This window comes from Gymnogyps californianus, chromosome 7 (genome assembly GCF_018139145.2).
Source record: "Gymnogyps californianus isolate 813 chromosome 7, ASM1813914v2, whole genome shotgun sequence".
Taxonomy (NCBI): domain Eukaryota; kingdom Metazoa; phylum Chordata; class Aves; order Accipitriformes; family Cathartidae; genus Gymnogyps; species Gymnogyps californianus.
Window position 1 is genome coordinate 18,536,002 of NC_059477.1, and position 19,584 is coordinate 18,555,585.

The window sequence follows — 19,584 nt, forward strand, 5'->3', positions numbered from 1 at the left end:
GTGCTAATTTGCATGCAGTGATGTGCCACTAGCAAAGGCATTAAAGCTTTACAGGATAGCGAAAGGCATTATTTAAAGTCTGTAAATCTACTGTTACTTTTACATTAAATTCTTTCTCTTTTAATTGTAGAACTCCAGGAGAACAATGTAGGAATGCTTATAATATTAAATTACTTACTGTCCATGATGCCCTATAAAATTCCCTGCAACATAAATGCCAAATGTATACCTGATAACTTGCAATTAGTTATTATATGCTGACATTCAGAACTGAATTACCATGCATAAATATTAATTGAATTTGTTTTAAACATCATTGATTAGACTGCAGTACAGAGCCCTATTATTTCTACTTGTCAAGTCTACAAAAATGGTTTTTTATCTTTTGTTCTGGGGCAGGTGTTATCTTATCATGCAACATGTTCGAAGGCAGAAGTTGATAGATTTAAGGTAAGGATTTAAGTTTTTAGTTATTTCTGAAAATGTAACAGTAAACTTAAATGGATGTAGAGTATCTGAGAGAAGTTTTACATCAAAAGCAGAAAATCATAATTAACAATGATTTACGAAGGATGTATTACATGTTAGGCTGTTAGGCAGGGAAGGTGGAAAAAATCTTTCAAAGGATAAAGAGCTGCAGTGATGGGTGCACAGTGGCAAAATACCATTGACCCAGCACCAGCTGCTGGAACTGCACATCAGCGTGGGTTTGGTGGCCTCCTCAGCAAGAACCACCATAAGGAAATTACACCACAGTGGGAGGTGAGGAAGAGACTAGAGAAAGTGACGGGAACTTGAGATTTTACATGCTTATAGTGTGGAAGCTGTCCTGTGTTTATGAAAAAAGCAGAGTGTTCACTATCAAGATCGTGCATAGGCTGAGAAGGCTGGACGTGAAGGTGAGAAATCCTCTCCTAACTTCTGTAAGTGCCCTGGGCAGAACTGTAAAGCAATGTGTGCTGAACATAGCATTGCTAGAGACCAATAATTATGTGTTCTCACTGAATCCTGCCTTGCCAAGGGGTAGAGAGTAGGGGGAATGGTGCCCTTGCTCTTTCATCACTGCCAGCGCTTCAGAGCTGCTTTTATGATTGGCTTTGTTTGTCCTTTTCTGCTTGATGAAACACTAGGGAAACTGGGTGGCACTTTCCTTAGCTATGAGGAGCCAGTATTGTAGAGAGCTCCTCAAAGCTGTTTGGGAGGCTCTCGTGGTGAGTATCAGTGTTGGTCTCCTGTACACAAAGTGCATCAGAGACTGTGGTGAGGTCTGGGAAGGAGCTCTGGACTGTTGTGACCCTGCACTGCTGGCATTCCGTGCTGTGGCTCCCTGGCACCTGTCTGGCTGAAAAATAGCTGTTTGGTTATTTTGACGCTTGGCTGGCTGGCTGCTCCCTGATCTCTGCACCATGGGGATGGTTGTGGTGGAAGGGGGAAGCTGTGGGTGACTTAGAGCTGATACTGATGAGTTACCTGGGCTGAGGAAGGGCAGCTATTGCTAGTTAGTTAATTAGTTCGTAGATTATTGCCCAAATGATGGCTGTGCCTTAGAACTCTGTATCAATACCTGCTGGTAAGGGTGTAATATTCTTCCTCCATTGTAGTTATTGGTGCAGTTACCCACTCTTTTGTAAGCTGAAGATTAGATTACTGAATTATTGCTGGAAACAAACATGCTTGAAGATCATTCCAACACTGTAGCCAGCAGAAAATACTTTTGTGTGCTTAATAAGTTGTATTTTATGTTTGGCAAAAAAACCACCAAACACTGAGAGCGAGCGGAAAGAAAGGGATAAAGGACCATTTTTTTTTTTTTTTTAGTTTAGTTTACCTTAGAATAAGCACCTGTAATATAGCTTCTATGACTGTCAGGATTCAACCAATATCTTTCTACATACCAGAGGGCCATACTTCTTGGTTGCTGTCAGCCATTGAAAGACAATTCTCTATCATGGTCTGTGTAGTTGAAATAAAAGCTTGCTGTGTTACTCTTTGGACTTAGATACTGGTGCAATGAGGAGCTATTCTACTTGTTTTCCCAGGTGTCTTCATTAATAGATTTGCCAGTCTTCAAGTAAGGAATGTCTTGTCATTATCCATTTACCTTGAAGGCATGTAACTATCCATTTAATGGTTAATTATAAGGTAAAGGGAAATGAAAAGCATTTATTCATTAATAAACCAAATAGATACATTTTTATGAAGAACATAGATGAGAAAATGAGCAATATACCCAAGCTGTGCTTAAACTAAGCTGAGATATTTTTTCAGAAAAAATTTCCCTTTTCTATATCCAGTTGTCTTGCTTTCAATTCCTGACAAAATGAGTGCCAGGTAGTCTTTGTTAATGCTTTACATCACTGGTTGTAAACAGAACAAAACAAAAACCCAGAGAGGACCAGTGTGTCTTGTGGGCCTTTGACAGAGAGCTCATCCCCAGAGAGGGCCATCCATCTGTGGGATGAAATTACTCCCACCTCCCCCCTTGCAGAGCTCTGGCAGCCCATCTCCCTGCCGAGGTCTCCTGGGGCATCCTACCCTGAAATCACTGTTCTTTTCTCTGTTTGTTGTATTGTTATATTTTGTATAAGCCCTTTGTTATATTAGGGTCATCTTCTAGACTTGACTGGCTAATAAACAATTCCTCCCTCTGGGGGTATTTGGGGCTAAAACTGTCCCCTCTCCCTTTGGTGATTTATTGGCAGATGTCAGAGGAAATGTCTGTTACGATTTACCTGATGTTCTGGTTCAGTCAGAAGGGTAACAAACACGCATGATGGAAACATCTAAATGAGAGTAATGCCGGTAGTTCACTACTGGCTCTTGACTGATGCGGGACTTAACAGTAATTAATGACTTTGGAGTGACAATACATTTGAGTTGACAACTTTTCAACATATTACCCCAAACATACTGTAACTGGACCCCAGCAGCTTGGAAATAATTACATGTTCTTCCTCCTAGTTCAAGTTGCTTATTTCCATCTTTGTCATCTTATTTCTTTATGGTCTTAATAAAATGCTTTTCCATTAATTTTTATTTGCCTAAGATCTCAAGAATATTCTGATACAAAGTGAAAAATTGCAAGTGTACTTGAAGTTTATTTTTCCTCTGGCCTCTTACAAGTGAATTAGTTTTATTGCATTACAGAAAGCCTAGCAAAATTAGTTAAAGTTGATTTTCTTACTTGAAATTTTGTCAATAATTTCCTACTGTTATTGGATAAATTCACAAATATACAAATTCACAAATACACCTGGTAGCTTTTTAAGAATTAAACATAATCACTGTGAGCAGGTTCTGTAAAATAAATAACATTTATTTCTGTTGCTACTAATCCTGTCTAAGAATTAATGAAACAACAAAAAAACCCACCTTAAGAAACCCTTAAGAAATGAAATACCTTTCTCCAGATGCTAGGATGGGAAAAAGTGCAGAGCACCATTGGTTGTGGAGCTGGAAAATACAGAGGGAAGTTCACAGTGTGGAACAATGAAACATGAGTGTATGATAATGGACCATGTAATGCAATTGGCCTATTTCATATCTGATTTCTACAATTGTCTAAAAAAAAAGCAGCAACATACATTGTCATTGAACGGGGTTTTTTGCACATTTTTGAAGGGATTCCGCTTCTGGTGTTACTAGAATATGGCTTTCACTAATAACAATCTGAAAGCCAAGTTTAAAAATGCTTATATGATTAGAAATTGTTCTATTAATGAATGGATGGGTTTTTTTCTCAGAAGAGAATCCAATTAAGTGAATCATTACTGTAAAAATTCAAGTCACCAGTCCTTTTCACTATTTGCATTAAAGCTGTTGGGATTCATTAGCACTTACGCTAGCAGGCACACGTTTCTTGGGAGGCCAGTGTGAGCGGGACCGGTGTGAGGCTCAGATGCAGTGTAGGCAGGTACAGCTCTGCTGACCTGGATGGAGCCACCCACTCAGTCTGCTGCCTGCGCCCAGGGGAAGCGGGAATGGAAAATTCATGCACTTAACCCAGTGAGCTTGTTTGAGCAATAAGAGAGGGGGCTTAGCCCTCTGGGTAGACACAAGTGGAACTGTAGAGATCTGGATTCAGAGCCTGAGCAAATCCCTTATTCTCCGTAGGTGATCATCTGGCCCCAGGGAAGGTAATGGGAGGTTTGCCATTGATCTCAGCAGGATGTTGCTGTCTTCAGCTTTGTTTGGCATTTGTAAAATTGCATAGTAATGTTCCCTCTGCCACCTTCCATCTATTTATTCATGGCAGTCAGTCTTTTGTATTGCATTTTCTGATAGAACAAGATCTCTGAAAAAAGTTAAAATTTAAGATCCAGTCCTCTTTTTATGCCAGTTTAAAATGTAACTTAAGTGAAAATTTGAGTTGTCATGAAGTGTAAAATGTATCCTTTTTCCTGAAAATGGAAAGGTTTTTAAAATGGGGAAAAACATATAGAAGCTTAATTGATAGAGTTTCAGTAACAGGCAATTGAACCAGAATTAATTATTAATCAGAACTAATAATGGGGTATCTACCATTATTCCTGTATTTGGGATATGCGCTGTATTTCCAGGTTCTAAAAAAGAGGATGTGGTTTTTGTGAATGATTTATAGGATTAAAACAAGAGTAACAAAAACAAACAATTTATAGTAAATATTGTACATAGACTCTCCATTGCCAGATTATTTTACATTTATATGCCACTAAATATTTTTCAACTTTGATTTTTTTTTTTTAGATTTAGATTATGATGGCTTCAAAAAAAAAAATCATTTAAATCCAATATACTGCCAAGTTCATATAAAATGCATAATATTTTTTAGGTTTTCTGATATGTGCTGCATTACTGTGATAGGTAAGTTTCTGATACCATTGTTCTAGATATAGGGAGAAAAATTAAACTTTACTTTTCATGGGCATTTGCAAGTAAAACCAAAAAAAAAAAAAAATCCACCTTGAGTGCAAACATTTCTTGTATTATCTGAGAATATCTGTCTGAAGTCTTGAGCCTGATTTATCACAATGCTTCTCCTCACTTACATCTACGTAACTACACTAAATTCAAACTGAAGTTTGACAGGATAAGCTAAAGTAATGCACCAATGACTCATACCCATATCAATATTAATTTTATTTTTTTAAGAAGTTAGAAATAGGTATGATTTTAAAAGCTGTGGCAACTCAGTTCTCTTGTATTTTAGACTTAAAAGACAATTCTGTTATTTCCATTGTGTACTAGCGCTAGTGTTTAGCTATAAACATTTGTATTATTGGAATAGAAAAATGTAAGACTAGTGAAGTCTGATTAATCTAAGATTGATGCTATCCTGTAGCATTGCCCTGTAGTGCCAGGTTTCTTCTCATTGAAATGCAGGCTCTCCAAGCCTAAAAATATTTGTCTTTTAGACAAATATAGAAAGCCAAGATACATGAGTAAAGAATGCAGAATTGTGTCCAGGACAGGATATTTATAGCAAGAGTTACTGACTTCTGAGACAGTAATGAACAAGCCCTGTGGCTTAGCAGGCAGTCCCGCAAACACACATCACTTTTAAATTTAACTAATATAGTTTCCAAAGAGAATATGTAAACACTGTCCTATTATGGGTAATAGACAAAAAGCTATTTTTAAAAAGCTAACCTAATTGTGCAGCTGTGAATGGTATAAGCCAGATCAATATTTAATGACTATCATGCATTATTTATAGCCCTGTGAGAGATTCCCTTTTTTAGGTCAAACAGCACAGAGGAGAGCTACACAATGGAAAATAATGTATCACCTGCTTTACAGAATCTTCGATTCAAAATGTAGTGTGAATAACAATTCCTGTATTTCTCAATTCCGTAGCCTGAGATATGGCTATTAAGACCTAGCCCCACATAGGGAGGCTTTTGTGTCTCTCTTAAAAACACAGACATTTAACTAAATAATGATGGAAAGAGTTGAACAAAAAAAGGAAACAACTTTTAGGACTGCTACTGTATATGACAATGTAAACAGTTGAATCCGTGAAAGATGATGGATTTAAGTGAAGTTGATACTTGGAGTGTGTTACATATATGATATAAAATGAATTTGTTATTCATGTCTTATGCTGTTACAATTTTATACCCACCCTGACATGCATAACAGTGGGCAGCACAATGAAAATGGAATTTTATGCATTAATTTTATCTCCAATCTGTAAGAATTGGGAAAGCATTCCTAGACTATGTTGTTCTCTGCTGTGATGCCATCTTTCAATTTAGAACTATTTTAGTTACTTTTATGTTCTGGTAACTAAATCATTTGTAGTCGTTTATAATAATTACATTGTAGTCTTCCTCAGTACTTAAGTTTCAGAAAGGCAAGCTGGCCTTTGTGTTTTGGACCACTTATGAAATATTGCCATTAAATATGTATAGCTAGAAGATGAGATTTTTATGCATTGATGATACTACCGTTTCAATCAGTTTGGTAACATGGGTTTACCAAGGACCGAAGGCCTTGGTATCACACTGCAATCACCTGCAAATCACACTGCAAAGTCCGTATTGCAAGCCATGGTCCCAGCCATGCATATGATGAAACACATACAGTTCTTTAGAGACCTACAATTCTATGTAAGTGCATGAAGTTATTCACATGCTTAAGTATTTTTCAGATTGTCCTTCAAGGCTAGTCACACAGACTCTTGGAGTCCTCTTTGGCTGTCACAGGAGGGTCTGTGCTGGCGCTGAGCTTTTCCCCAATGCTATTCCAGCTGCTCAAGTTCCACTGAGAGTAGTGACAATGGGGAAAAAAATAAGGAGAAACCTTGAGCCTAAACCGGGCTTAAGTGTTAATATTGAGCTGGGTTCCCTTTTTCCTTTTTGAGAAATGCACGTTTGCAAGATGTAAAACACAGTTTATTTTCTCTGCTTTTCCACATGCGCTGCCCACATAAGACAAGACCTAAAGCATAGTGGTAAGAGTTTCATAATTCATGAAACTGAGGTCTTTATTGTATTACATTATTTAATACACTTTTACATGTGCCTGTGTCTTCAGTTGTCATGGAAACAAGAAGTCAGGAACACATTGCATACACTGAAAATTATTAAAAATAATAAATAATGATTAAAAATAAAATACTGGGGGTTTTATACTAGTTTCTGAAATGTGAGGCTGTCATCTGTTGACATCAGGCTAGTGCTCTGTAGTTCAAAGATATAGAAAACTAAAAAAAATTTTCAAATTTCAGTGAAGAGAGGGAATGGCATGGAGGAGTAGGGAAAGATTGTTCATGGTCTTTTCTCGTACAATGTTTAGGTTTAGGGGCATCAAATTAAATTATCAGGGTACAGATTTCAATCTGACTAAAGGTCTCTCTTCAGCAAACATGTAGTTAAACTATATGACCTATCATCGTAGATGTTAATGAGTTAAAAATCATGAATTAACAGAAGGAAAAGGCAAATGAGGACTGTTGTATGAAGACAGTAATCTCTGGCTCAGGAAATCACCAAAGATGAGACAAGTGCATCAAGGAAGTATATTTGCTCAGTTCATGTAGTCTTCCCTGCTCTTGGTCACTCTCAAAGCTAAGGTACAGGGCTTAGAAGGACCTTTGGTCTGACAGAATACAACTATTCTTGTGTTATTAGTCAGCACCTTCCAACAGCACTGCTTGGAAAAAAAAAAAAAAACAGGAAACTACATTCTTTGCATCCCTTATCACCCAGAAGAAAGACCATGCCTTCTATGTTTAAAATGAAATGTGCTTTGACTTGATCATTACTGTCATAAATCTCAGAAATTGCAGATACCAGGGTTTGATGAAAACTCCCAAGTTGGCCGAATTGTTTGTTTTAGTACGAGCTCTTTCTTTTCCTTTCTCAACCACCTGCCCTGGAAGCATTTCTGGATTGTCCTGCTAAGCTATTCTTCAGCTCCTTGCTTCAGTGCCAGCACCTGTGATTCTCAGGTGCACTTTTCCTAATACAACAGCCCTTCTCATACAGATATTGTTACCATCATGAAACCTGTTCCAGTGTGATAGGTTTTATTGAGAATAAGGTGTATAAAAGGGCAATATGAAAGTTTGTGGAAAAAAACTGACGTTTTTTGCTTTAATTTCTTCCATGAAGCGTTTTATAAGAAATAAAGCAAGTGGGACGACTTCAGTGTGTCAGAGGCATGAGACACACCTGTTTACGAATTACTTTAGGAGTTGTCCTACTAGACTAGTGTCATACTACAGTGTCTACCCTAATTCTAGGGATAGTTAGTAGAAAAAGTTAATGGAAAATCTGAATTTGCTTTCAAAAATTTAAACATCCAGTTTTATTGAAATTTCAGCATTTGAATTTACTGGCTTCGTAGTTGATCAAGGTGAGACTAAATTGTTGCAAAAGGTCACTGAAAGGATTCCTCTTGTATTTCTAAAATGACCACGTTTATTACTTCCAGGTGAAAATATGGAGCTCCCAGAGTAGAATGTTCCCTTCTCTCCAGGGCAGATGAAATATGAATTTTCCAGGATACTGTGGAGGGAGGGTTCACAAGCAGTAATTTACGCTGGTGAGTCTCGGGCACTGAGCTGCTCTCTGAAGGGGCCAGCCCTCTTTGTTGGCTATAGAGGGGTAAAGGGAGGCTATAGCGGTCATGAGAGGAGTACATCTACCCTATCTGCCCACCTCTGAATATTTGTAGTCTAACTGGGCAGGTTCTTTGCCCTCATGTTGTCATATTGTCTGAGCAGGGTAGGGCACTTCTTCATGTTTTGGTTTCCCATCTGCAAAGAGGGGACAGAAATATTAAAACATCTCTGTGAAAGATTTCAACATTTCTGCTTTCTGACTGCAAGAGTTGTATGATGCAACTGCGTTGCATTTGTATGATAAGCCTGCACAAAACCAGTTTATTTTGTAGCATAGGAGATAAGTAAATCCTGTTTTTAAAAAAAATCTTTCTCTTGAGGAATAGCTATATATGATTTGAGAGAGTTAAGGCAAAAGAAAGAAACCTGTGGCCTGGAAGCTAAATAAAGCCCACAATTTAATCATATATCCATGCCTAGACGTTTTTTTCTGTTTCTTTATGAGTTTAGCACAGGTCATTAAATGAATTTTTAAAAGAGAGAGGCTTCTTTCAGCAAGGAATATGTTCTAGCCTGTGGATTATGTCAGGGCAAGGGCATAATGCAGATGTCAATAAGGAACTTCCTGTGGAATTTTTTTAATATGTAAGGGCAAAATGTATTTATTCTTAAGTGTTTATGCTATACAGAATAATCTCTGAATACATTTACGCTGTAGGTTAAAAAGAAGGGAGTTTAAGGGTTAGGATTAAAAAAATGTGAAAAATCAACACTGATATTCTGACTGCAGAGTAAAGACACACAGTAACTAGAAATATTAAATAATAAATGACTACTACTAAGATCAGCTACTTCATAGCTAGACCAGAGCTTAAATGTCCTTGTTAAATACCTTAACAATCACTGAAAATAACAGAAAATTAAAATTACGTGCATTGTCAAAACCGGTCTTTGTACTACTTTTTTTAAAAAGCCTTCTGTAAAGCTGAAATAGATTTCAATTGATTTAGATAATAATTCTAATAATTTCTGCTATACTCTAATACTCTTTTACAGTACTAAAAAACATTCTAAGTAGTTTTAAAATATTACTGACTTACTACCTTTAATAGTGGCTGTTTTTCAGTTTCTTAGTAATTACACACACTAATACAGTGGTACTTCAACAACAGAAATTTTCAGCAGAGGAGTAATAAAACACTTACTGTTATTAATTTACCCATACTAAAAAAAGTGTGCTACTTCTTTGCTGCTCTCAAATACTGCATTTTGTTATTTACGTGGGAAGTTTTGTATTTCTTGCATCTATTTTTGTATCTAAAACCACAACTGGTCCAGGACTTGAGAATGCTTAGAAAACCAAATTAGAAATAGCAATTGTTGGGGACATAGTATTGCTCACAAGTGAAAGTGAAATGATTTATTATCCAACAGACCTGTTGTCTGTCCTTCAATCTGATCGGTCATCGTACTCCACAAGAATCTCTTGTCAGCTGGAAAGCATCAAGGAATAAATACAGTTCAACATTGTTACACCATTTAGCCAACAACCATGCAAAAAGTGATAAGGCATAGAATACATTTAAAATGTCATGCAAGCCTGAGGAATATCTGATGAATGATTTAAAAAAAAAAAAATCAACACTTGTCAAATGATAAAGTAGTATGCTTCAGTCAGTGACAGACTTGGGAATTTGTATTTGGAAAGGTTTTCAAACAGGAAGAAAAATCTATCTAGCAAAGATTTGTGCACTTAAATTGGACCAGAATAATTTAAAAAATTGGGGTACTTCAGCAAGTGATGGTACTTTAGGAGTTGTTCACTGTGGCTTTATCATGGTTCTTTTGCCATCAACAAGGAGCAAATTATTCCCCACGCAGTTGAAAGACATTCCTGGGGCTAGCCCTGTACGTGACAGCTCACTGTTCTGAGACCTGCATTCCCAGACTGGCCCAGTAAGACCATTGTACTGTTTGTTTTAATTCATAGAAGAAAGAACTCTTCAAAGAAATCCAGAAAAATGGCATAATATTTCACATTTTAAATTATTCTTTATTTATCTGTGCTTGGATTCCTTTTGTAGCTCAAGCAGACTGACAGTTATAACTGGGAATTTTCTGGTTAAAAAATCAGGTTGCTTTTCACCAAACTTTATTTGGATAGAAATTTTCTAATTGATATATTATCAATGTTAATTTTAAATTAATCAAGTTCCTTAGTAGTTGTACTGATTTTAAAACCAGGAAAAAAATCTTTTGTTTTCCCTAGCATATACCCTACAAAAGGAAAAATACTTTTCTTTGTTTATTTCTGCCTCTATACAGTGTTCTGTCTGCAAACAGTTGTTTGTCATAAATGTTTACTGGTATTGATTTTAAATTATTAACGGCAATATTTCTATAGTTGGGTTTTTTACAAAATATTTTACAAAAGGAAACATAAATGTCCCTCAGAGGAAGAAGGCAGTGTCCTTTAAAGGCTTTTGACATTGCCAACGAGTTCATATTAGAGCTAGAACCTTTTTATAATTAAAACTCCAGAAAGCGAAGAATGGGAAATAGATGAGAAACGTTTTTCTGAGATGAATCTGTTTGGCCACTGGGTGCCATCCTTGCTCCACTTTAAAGCTGATCGCCTAGCAGCATATCTGTTAAACTGTAAAATCCCGAAAAAGGTAATACCAGTGCAATTTCACACCATCGTAATGTTTTTGTGTGTGCATGTAGTAGAATGTTAGCAGGATGTCCTTCTTGCGTGAGTCACCTGAGAGAATCGGGAGAAATATCCCCACAGGTTCAGCCATGTTACATCCACAGCCTCATAGCCAGCAGTTTTTGGTTTTTTTTTTTTTGCATTCCTCCATCAGCTGGTAAGAGTGAGGCTGTGCTGAAAGACCGCTTCCCACACACGAGTGTGTGAGTGACCATGTTCCTGTGCAGTATTAACTTAGGCTCTGGGATTATTTGAAGAAAAAAATTACATGGATGCACACTTGTTTTCTACATCAACTCATATTTGGGGTGTATGGGCCTGTGTCATCCAAGCAAAACTATATTTAGCATATATTATGTAAAAAATATTTGCAATTACAACCTTCTATGGGTTATTTATTATGCTGTTTCATTGTCTGCCTGGGGGGGATTCCTCTATTGTTTTAGTCTCAAAAGTCTCTTGTTTTAGTCTGGGCAAAATCCCAGGTGGAGTAAATGTACTTTCTAACAGAGAAATTATGTCAGTAGTTCTGCGGTTTTAGTCTTTTAAATTTAAAGTGTAAACACTTTAAATGTATGAGAAATAGACTCTAGTACTTCTCTTTCTTGCTGCAACTGTATGGAAAATGTGCAGATTGTACCCCAGGCAAAACCAGGAAACTGAATATTTTATGAAGCCATTTCTGTGAAGTGTTCCTACATCTTGTGCTTTGCAACAAGCAACACCCAGCTCTGAACACACACAAAAAAGCTGAGAACATCAGATATCAGTGTTTTCCAGTGCCTTTGTGATCCCCCTGCGCATACAGCATCCTGTTTGGTGCACTTACATGTAACTCAACTAACCCTGCTTTCTGTGTTGCCATGCAGCAGCGTGTGTTTTGTCCCAGGCTTATGGGTACACAAAAAAACCTACCCCAAAACAACAAAAAACAATTTTTATTTATGGCCTTCATAAACTCTACTGTTAACCAGATTCCAGGTATCTACTTGTGTTACCTGTCCTTTCCCTGAAGGAGACCCGTTGCTGTTGGTGGTGGTAAGGAAAGGTTGTAAGTGGCATAATCACAGCAACACCACGGCAAGTTGTGGCAAGACCTGGTCTGTGCGTGGTGCCTGCCCCAGGGTCGCATGGCAGCAACCTGGTGAAGACCTTGGTGAGCTGGGTGCTGTGGCACAGCAATGGAGCCCTGGTAGGGTCCCATATCCAGCTCCTTGCCTGGCTCATTTCTCGCTTGCCTGCACATTAACTGCCTCTGTTCAAGTCAGTGGTGGCTGAGGTATTTGTGCACCCCACAGCTTTGTGCCAGGCATGGACAATCCTCAGTGTGTCCCTAAAAGGGAGTCACGCAGACAGATCTCTTCACTGAGATTCATACCTCCTCAGCTGATGCTGCGCCCCCTCTGCAGCACCATCTAAGCATAGGCTAAGATGTTATATTCAAAACGTTAATTTGGCAGATGCAATGAGAAAAGGAACAGTTATATCAGTCCAATATCACATAAGGGTATTTTCATAGGGGCTAGTTAATATGTATTATAAGACCTTCATTAAGAATGTCATGAATGACAAGAAATAAGTATTTATGGCTGTGCTGCAGCTTTTCACCTCAAAGCAGTGATGGATGAAAGCAACTTTTGTTGAAATAAAATTTATAAAGCTAGTGAAATATAGGTAGTAAGTAAAGAGCTAAATAAATATAAGATTTAAGTGCCTATTATTTGTTTTTGTTGAAAGAGCAGGATCTGTACATTTTATTTTTTGTCAGAAAACATGGCGATTAGGCTGTGGGTTGTGTGTGAACTAGAGCTCTGTGCTGCTGTGCGGGTTGGGTGCTCAGGTTTTCTCTGCTGGTGTGCTTTGTGGGATAAGGGGTGCTGTGGAGGATGTACGTTCTGGTACTGGGAGAGGAGTTGGACTCTGTATTCACAGTCTGCCCTGCAGAAGCCTCACACAGGATAGCCATCTTGGCTTGTTAAACTGTAGCAAGATGAAGTTCTGCTTTTTGGTTTGTGGTTTGTTGAGGTTTTTTGGGGGGGGTTTGAGGGGTTTTTTGAGAATGCTCTTTTGGGCAGCCCTGAGCGCTCCTAGGGAGCGACTTATGGATTCAGAATAGGATGGGTGGATTTCTTTTAAACCTGCAATTGGAACTTGATGAAAACTAAGGAGAAAAAGGCAAAGATAAAACATCTTTTAAGGATAATTACTGCAATGTTCTTTGTAGCTTTCCTGTAAATGTATGTTGTAAGTTTGAAGGTATTTTTCAATATTATTTGTTGTCTGCCTGACAATATTCTGCTATAGCTGTCACTCTAGCAGATCTGAAATAGGACTTTCTCCCCAGTGGAGCAGTAGCCCACTCATATGGTTGCATAACTTTCACCACCAGTCACTGTACTGCCAGCCTGATTTGTCACAGGTGCTTGGAAAGAAAATTCAGTGGCCAGCAGGAACACTGCCCAGTGCCATTGCTGTGCACTCCTGCAGCACCGCCATGGCCCCACGGTGGCATGTGGCCAGTGGTCCTGCAGGTTGGTTTGGGTGCAGTGAGTGCTGCTGGAGTATGCTGGGATAGAAAAAATAGTGTAATACCAGTGTATACGCCATTGTGGTACTGGTGGGGTTTCTGAGGTTTTATTGTTTCTTTTTTTATTTTTTTAGTATCTGTTCTTGGCAACACCTTCACTTCTTTCTCTCATGCGCTCTCTCACACCATGTGTCCAACTGAGAATTGCAGGGCACAATTTGGGCTGTTTGCCACTAAAAGAGCCAGTTCCTCCTTGTGCCTTCCCATCATGTCCTCTGTGACAAGAACGCTGACCCTGTTCCTTCCACCCTTAATCAGGTTTTTCCTCTTCTGAGTCTTCAAGGAAGCAGCTAGAGCCTTCCCTTCCCTTCCCTTCCTAGGTAGTCTTGTGGAGGAGAATGCTACCTTGTATCTCTCTTCCCTCACCCTCCCAAATTTATAGGCATGAGGGGGTCAGTCCGCATTACCCATTCTGATCTTCATGGGAGCAACAAAGCTGACTCTCTGCCTACCAAACCCAAGTAAGGCTGTTGTGGGAAATGGCAGCCTGCATGCCTGACACTTTTGTATCACAGAGAAATACTTGCCCTAGGTTTGCTGCTTGTGTTTGTTTAAAATTCTGGGATGGAGACTGAATAGACCCTTTTGTATGAGCTTCTCATCTGCACCAATGGTCATAAAAAGTCGACAGTTGCTAGCCTGTAGTATGTGACACACTGGTTATTTCCTAATCACCGTAAGCCAAAAGGACGTGAACGCTCCCCTGCGCGCCTTGGGAGATCATTGTGTCGAATGTGCATGCCCTGTAAAACTCCAGTCCTAGGCTGCTGTGGTTATGGACTTTGGCCTTAAGAATAATAGATGCTCAGACCATTAATTGCTTTTATTTTATGTCTCTGTTCTTTTAAAATAGAAATTTCTTGTTCCTTTTATAGGCTGCTATATATTTTGTTTCTGTGTACTAGGAAACAACTTTAAGATCAAGGATTGATTTTTAGCAGCATAAATAATGTATTGTGTCTTTTCTATTATAGTTTGTAACAATTTTAAATGTAATATTTTTATCTCTGAAATTTATTATTCCTTTTGATGGGTCCCAGTTTCAGAGTGTGGCATGTTCAGGCACGATTGATTGACTGATCAGAAACATTCAAAATACTTTCAGTTTTTTAGCTATAATTCTGGGCTTACCTTTGGAAATAGCATGTGTAATGCTGTAATGACATATCTTCCCTTGCCCTTTTAAAAATAAAATCATAAGACGACAAATCCTTTCCTCAGGCACATATAGCTTTATACCAAAAGCAGAAAGTAAATACCATATTTTTGTCCTAAGTGTACAGTGCATGATAATAAAAACAAATTTCCTAAATGCTATATTTGATAGTAATATATTGCTTAATGGCTACTTTTCTTGTTCTAATAGAAGAAGCAGAATAGAATAAATAGCTTTTTACAGATATGAAGTTTCATAAATAGTTATGAAGCTTCTCTTTTAATTAAAGCAAATACCAGTATTCATACTAAGCAGTAGTTATGGTTGGTAAATGGTCAAACCAAACATAAGTTTTTGAAACAAGACTAAATGCAACTTTCTTTCTTCCACATTTCATGTCTCAATTACTTGTTACGCTGTTAATTTCCCAGTTGAGGATGAAACAGTATGCACCACATACACATCCTTCAGCTGCAGATTTTGAAGCTGGATGCAAGAGCAGCACTATTCTCGGTTTACAGATGTAAAACTTCAACTAAAACAATGAATGACCTTTTCCAGCAAAGGGCTCAGACACCTACTGTGGGACTTTGGGCAGAGTTTGGGCATTTGATTTCACAATTGCAACCCTTTGCTTATCTGCTGAGTTACTCTGAAGAGGTTTAAAATACATAAATCCTGTTACAGGGACTATTTGATGTCTTTTACATCTGAACAGTTGTTGGATAAAACATTCACAGAGTCTGACACACAGAAACAGAGAGTCTGGTAGATCTAATGGGGCTAAAGCATGTTTATATAGCAGCATGAGGTCTCCTTATCTCATGTTTTCATCCAACTGCCTTCAGATGAGTCCAAAGCCCCACTCCTATCTCATTCCAGTCTCCAGTTGTGGTTATTTGAGTATCCCTTCATACAGTGACCTAATTCAGAGAATTGGAATTTGGTGAAAGTTGTTGAAGGGCAAATAAAGTTGGGGTGGTTTTGACCCTGCTTGAGCAGGGGCGTTGGACTGGCTGGTCTCAAGAGCTCCTTTACAACCTAAATGATTCTGTGATTCTGGGCGATTTCACTCCTGAAGGCAGCAGCAATGCTACTGTGATAATCCCGTTAAAAAAATCACTAGAATCAAAATCCAGAGGAGAATACACGTGCATGCTTTAAGTCGCTTCCACACCCACTCGCCTTTACTGTAAATATTATAAAATTCCCTTTAAATGCTGCTGTCCTGCTTCTGCTGTGGTTGGTCATTGGAAAAGAGGTGCTAACTCAGCATTGTGAAGGTCAGAGAGACACCATCCGTAGTCTGCAGTAACAGATGGAGGCCTTTAAAAGCCATGTTGCTCTGGGCGTTAAAACATCCCTGAGCTGAAACATTTGATTCTTCCCCTTTGGAGAGAGTAAGAAATGTGTCAGAGGGGAACATAACAGGCTTTGGTCTTCTGTGGCTATGAAGAAGTGCAAAATTTGTCCACTACTGCTAATAACTGACTATAAAGATACATTTTAAAAGATGCCTGCAGCTATAAATATAAGGAAGTATTTTAGAGGCCTTTATACATGAAAAGAACCCTTTACAAATAAAAATCTTTGCAATCAGAAAATACTGTCTCCAATATGGCTTGATAGAAGATTAAGTGAGAGATAAAGAAGGCATCACATTTAAATATTCTCCACTTTGATGCTTTCTGTGCAGGTTTTGATGATCGGTTTAAGGTTTTTCAGTTCCTAATCTTCTGAGAGAGATCCTAGGTGAAGAGATATTTGAACGGGTAGTCTTATTTTTTTTGTGTATGTCAGGTTGTCTGAAGCTCTGGTTTCACTATAGAGTATAAATGAGGTCAGATCCTGACCCGCTATTGAAATAGTACATGGACTCCTGACTCAAACAGTGCCCCTGGGAGTTGAGGCATACCATATTGTTTTGCCATTCTTTTGCTACATTGGGACATGTATTTTATGGGATATCTTTATATGTGTTATATATATTCAAGTTTCTTGTTACTTTTTTTTCCATCAGTCTGGCCATATTTTCTGATTAGGAAAACTTGCTAACCATTCCACATGTCATTGTCCATAGGGCTATATAAAAAGTGGACTGTATTCAGTAGTGGAAGTTATTGTTACAGAATAGTTCTGATATCGCATAGGAAAGAAGCTGAGCATACCAAATGGCAGAATGTGCTTTTTTTTTTTTAACAAAGCCATACTAATAACACTTATCAGTATGTTTCAAAATGCTTTCCTTGCATAATAAGCACTGATGTCTTATCCACACAGGTGGTAAAACTGAAGTACAGAGAGTTTAAGCTGACACAGCAAAGTAGGATTTCAGTCCAGTGTTTTCTGTCTTTAACTGGAGTGCTTCTATGGGAGTGAACGTTTTACAAGGAGAAAGAATGCTTTCTGAAGAACTCGCCAGTTTCCTTATATCTGATTTTATCGCATTATCAAATATGGATATAGAAGACTGCGAAGAATATGCTATTAGGAGAGTTAGTGCAAAATCACTTAGTAAGCCTTCCCTGTCAATCTGTGGAATGATATTTTTGTCCTGTGTTCTTAGTATCAAATGGGATCAAAAACTGTTTTCATATAATGTGTAATGCTGAATGAAGTTATTACAATTAGACCCTTGAGCTGTAGGTATCTTCTGTTTAAGAAACTCCTTAAGCTGCCTATCAGTGTATGCCAATTTGTAGGAAATAAGGATGGAATAAGAGGATTATGGCAAGATGAGACAAAATCTAATCACCGCCTTGAAATTGCCCTCTCTCCACCACTGACCCAGACAGTCTCATAACCAGATTCTGCTATAGGAGATTATTAAATATCCAAATTGCTATTTCATATTTGTTCCTGACATGATACAGTTATCTCCCTCTGACCATTTTTTATGCTGGCAGCATGTGACCTGTCTGCTGGTCTCCACAAGCAGTACATCTGACTAGCTGGAACAAGAAGACTTTAGGTTAGTATAGCTTTCACATACTGACTAGACTTCCAACTCACACAGGAAGTTTGGTTTGTAAAACTGTGTGGGTCGTTAGGGAAATCCATAAAGTTTCTTCCCTCTTTGGAAGGACTGGTAATGTGTTTCCAGATCCTAAAATAGCAAGACACCTATCATGAGCTTATAGCAGCTATCATACCTACAAGTTATTCAGGACCGGAAGCTTACCCCCTTTCCTTTCACCCATCTCTAGGGGATCATTCTTATACTATTTATAACTATAAACTGATTTAATGTTAATTTGTAAAAGGGCATTTAATGGTATGCTTTGCATATATTTTCTCAATAGCAGTATTGGCCATTATGAAGGTACTAGTGTGGTATATGACAGAAACTGAAAGTAGGATTAAAAGGAAAACAATTTGCAGTAACATCAACCAAGCTGAATGTAAAACCTCTCTCATTCAGGAAATATGTTCAGTAAGAGCAGCGGAAGTCTCCCCTTTTGCTTGTGTTGATTGATTGCGATTGCTTCATTGAGCCCTTACAATGAGAATGTTGTAAAATGCTCTGTGTATATGTGTGTGCATATTATACTGCATTTTTCTGACGTACATTTACCCATGAACATATACTGCCCAGAAGAAAAACCGTGTATGAACAAATACTTATCTTTATTGTTATCGAGTTGCATGCTAACAATATAAAGAAACAGTATCCTGGGCTGCATCAAAAGAAGCGTGACCAGCAGGTTGAGGGAGGTGATTCTCCCCCTCTACTCCGCTCTCATGAGACCCCACCTGGAGTACTGCGTTCAGCTCTGGGGCCCCCAACATAAGAAGGACATGGACCAGTTGGAGCGAGTCCAGAGGAGGGCCATGAAGAGGATCAGAGGGCTGGAGCACCTCTCCTATGAAGACAGGCTGAGCGAGTTGGGGTTGTTCAGCATGGAGAAGAGAAGGCTCCAGGGAGGCCTTACAGCAGCCTTCCTGTACCTAAAGGGGGCCTACAAGAAAGCTGGAGAGGGACTTTTTACAAGGGCATGTAGTGATAGGACAAGGGGTAATGGCTTTAAACTGAAAGAGGGTAGATTTAGAGTAGATGTAAGGAAGAAGTTCTTCACTGTGAGGGTGGTGAGGCACAGGAACAGGTTGCCCAGAGAAGCTGTGGCTGCCCCCTCCCTGGAAGTGTTCAAGGCCAGGTTGGATGGGGCTTTGAGCAACCTGGTCTAGTGGAAGGTGTGCCTGCCCATGGCAGGGGGGTTGGAACTAAATGATCTTTAAGGTCCCTTCCAACCCAAACCATTCTATGATTTTATACAGCATATGTTTTATATGTACTTCTTAAACTGTGAAATAGTTATCTTCAGCAGCACTAAGCTGTAAGCATCAAATAGTAGCTTTTACTTCAAGTATTTGGCCTTTGAAAGTTTCCCTAAAACTTTGACTCTTTAGTTCCTAAAGTTTTCCTTCTTAGGTTTTGTTCACCTACAGCAGCCCAAAGGCTTATTAATACTGAACCAGAAGCATTATTTTTCTATTCCCATGGGCTGTCTTTTATAGTGGCCAGAATTGGGACTTTGTTGTTGCTAGAAGCCACTTTGGTGTTCCATGTATTTGGACATATG

At 38.5% G+C, this 19,584-nt stretch overlaps 1 protein-coding gene across 1 annotated transcript in view; it reads left to right on the forward strand.

The window, feature by feature from the left end:
- PDE11A (phosphodiesterase 11A) overlaps positions 1-19,584 on the forward strand; it is a 137,556-nt gene that overhangs the window by 76,924 nt on the left and 41,048 nt on the right. The window contains exon 10 of the mRNA XM_050900076.1: positions 400-450. Within this exon, the coding sequence (XP_050756033.1) occupies positions 400-450 (51 nt within the window). The remainder of the gene's footprint in view (positions 1-399; positions 451-19,584) is intronic.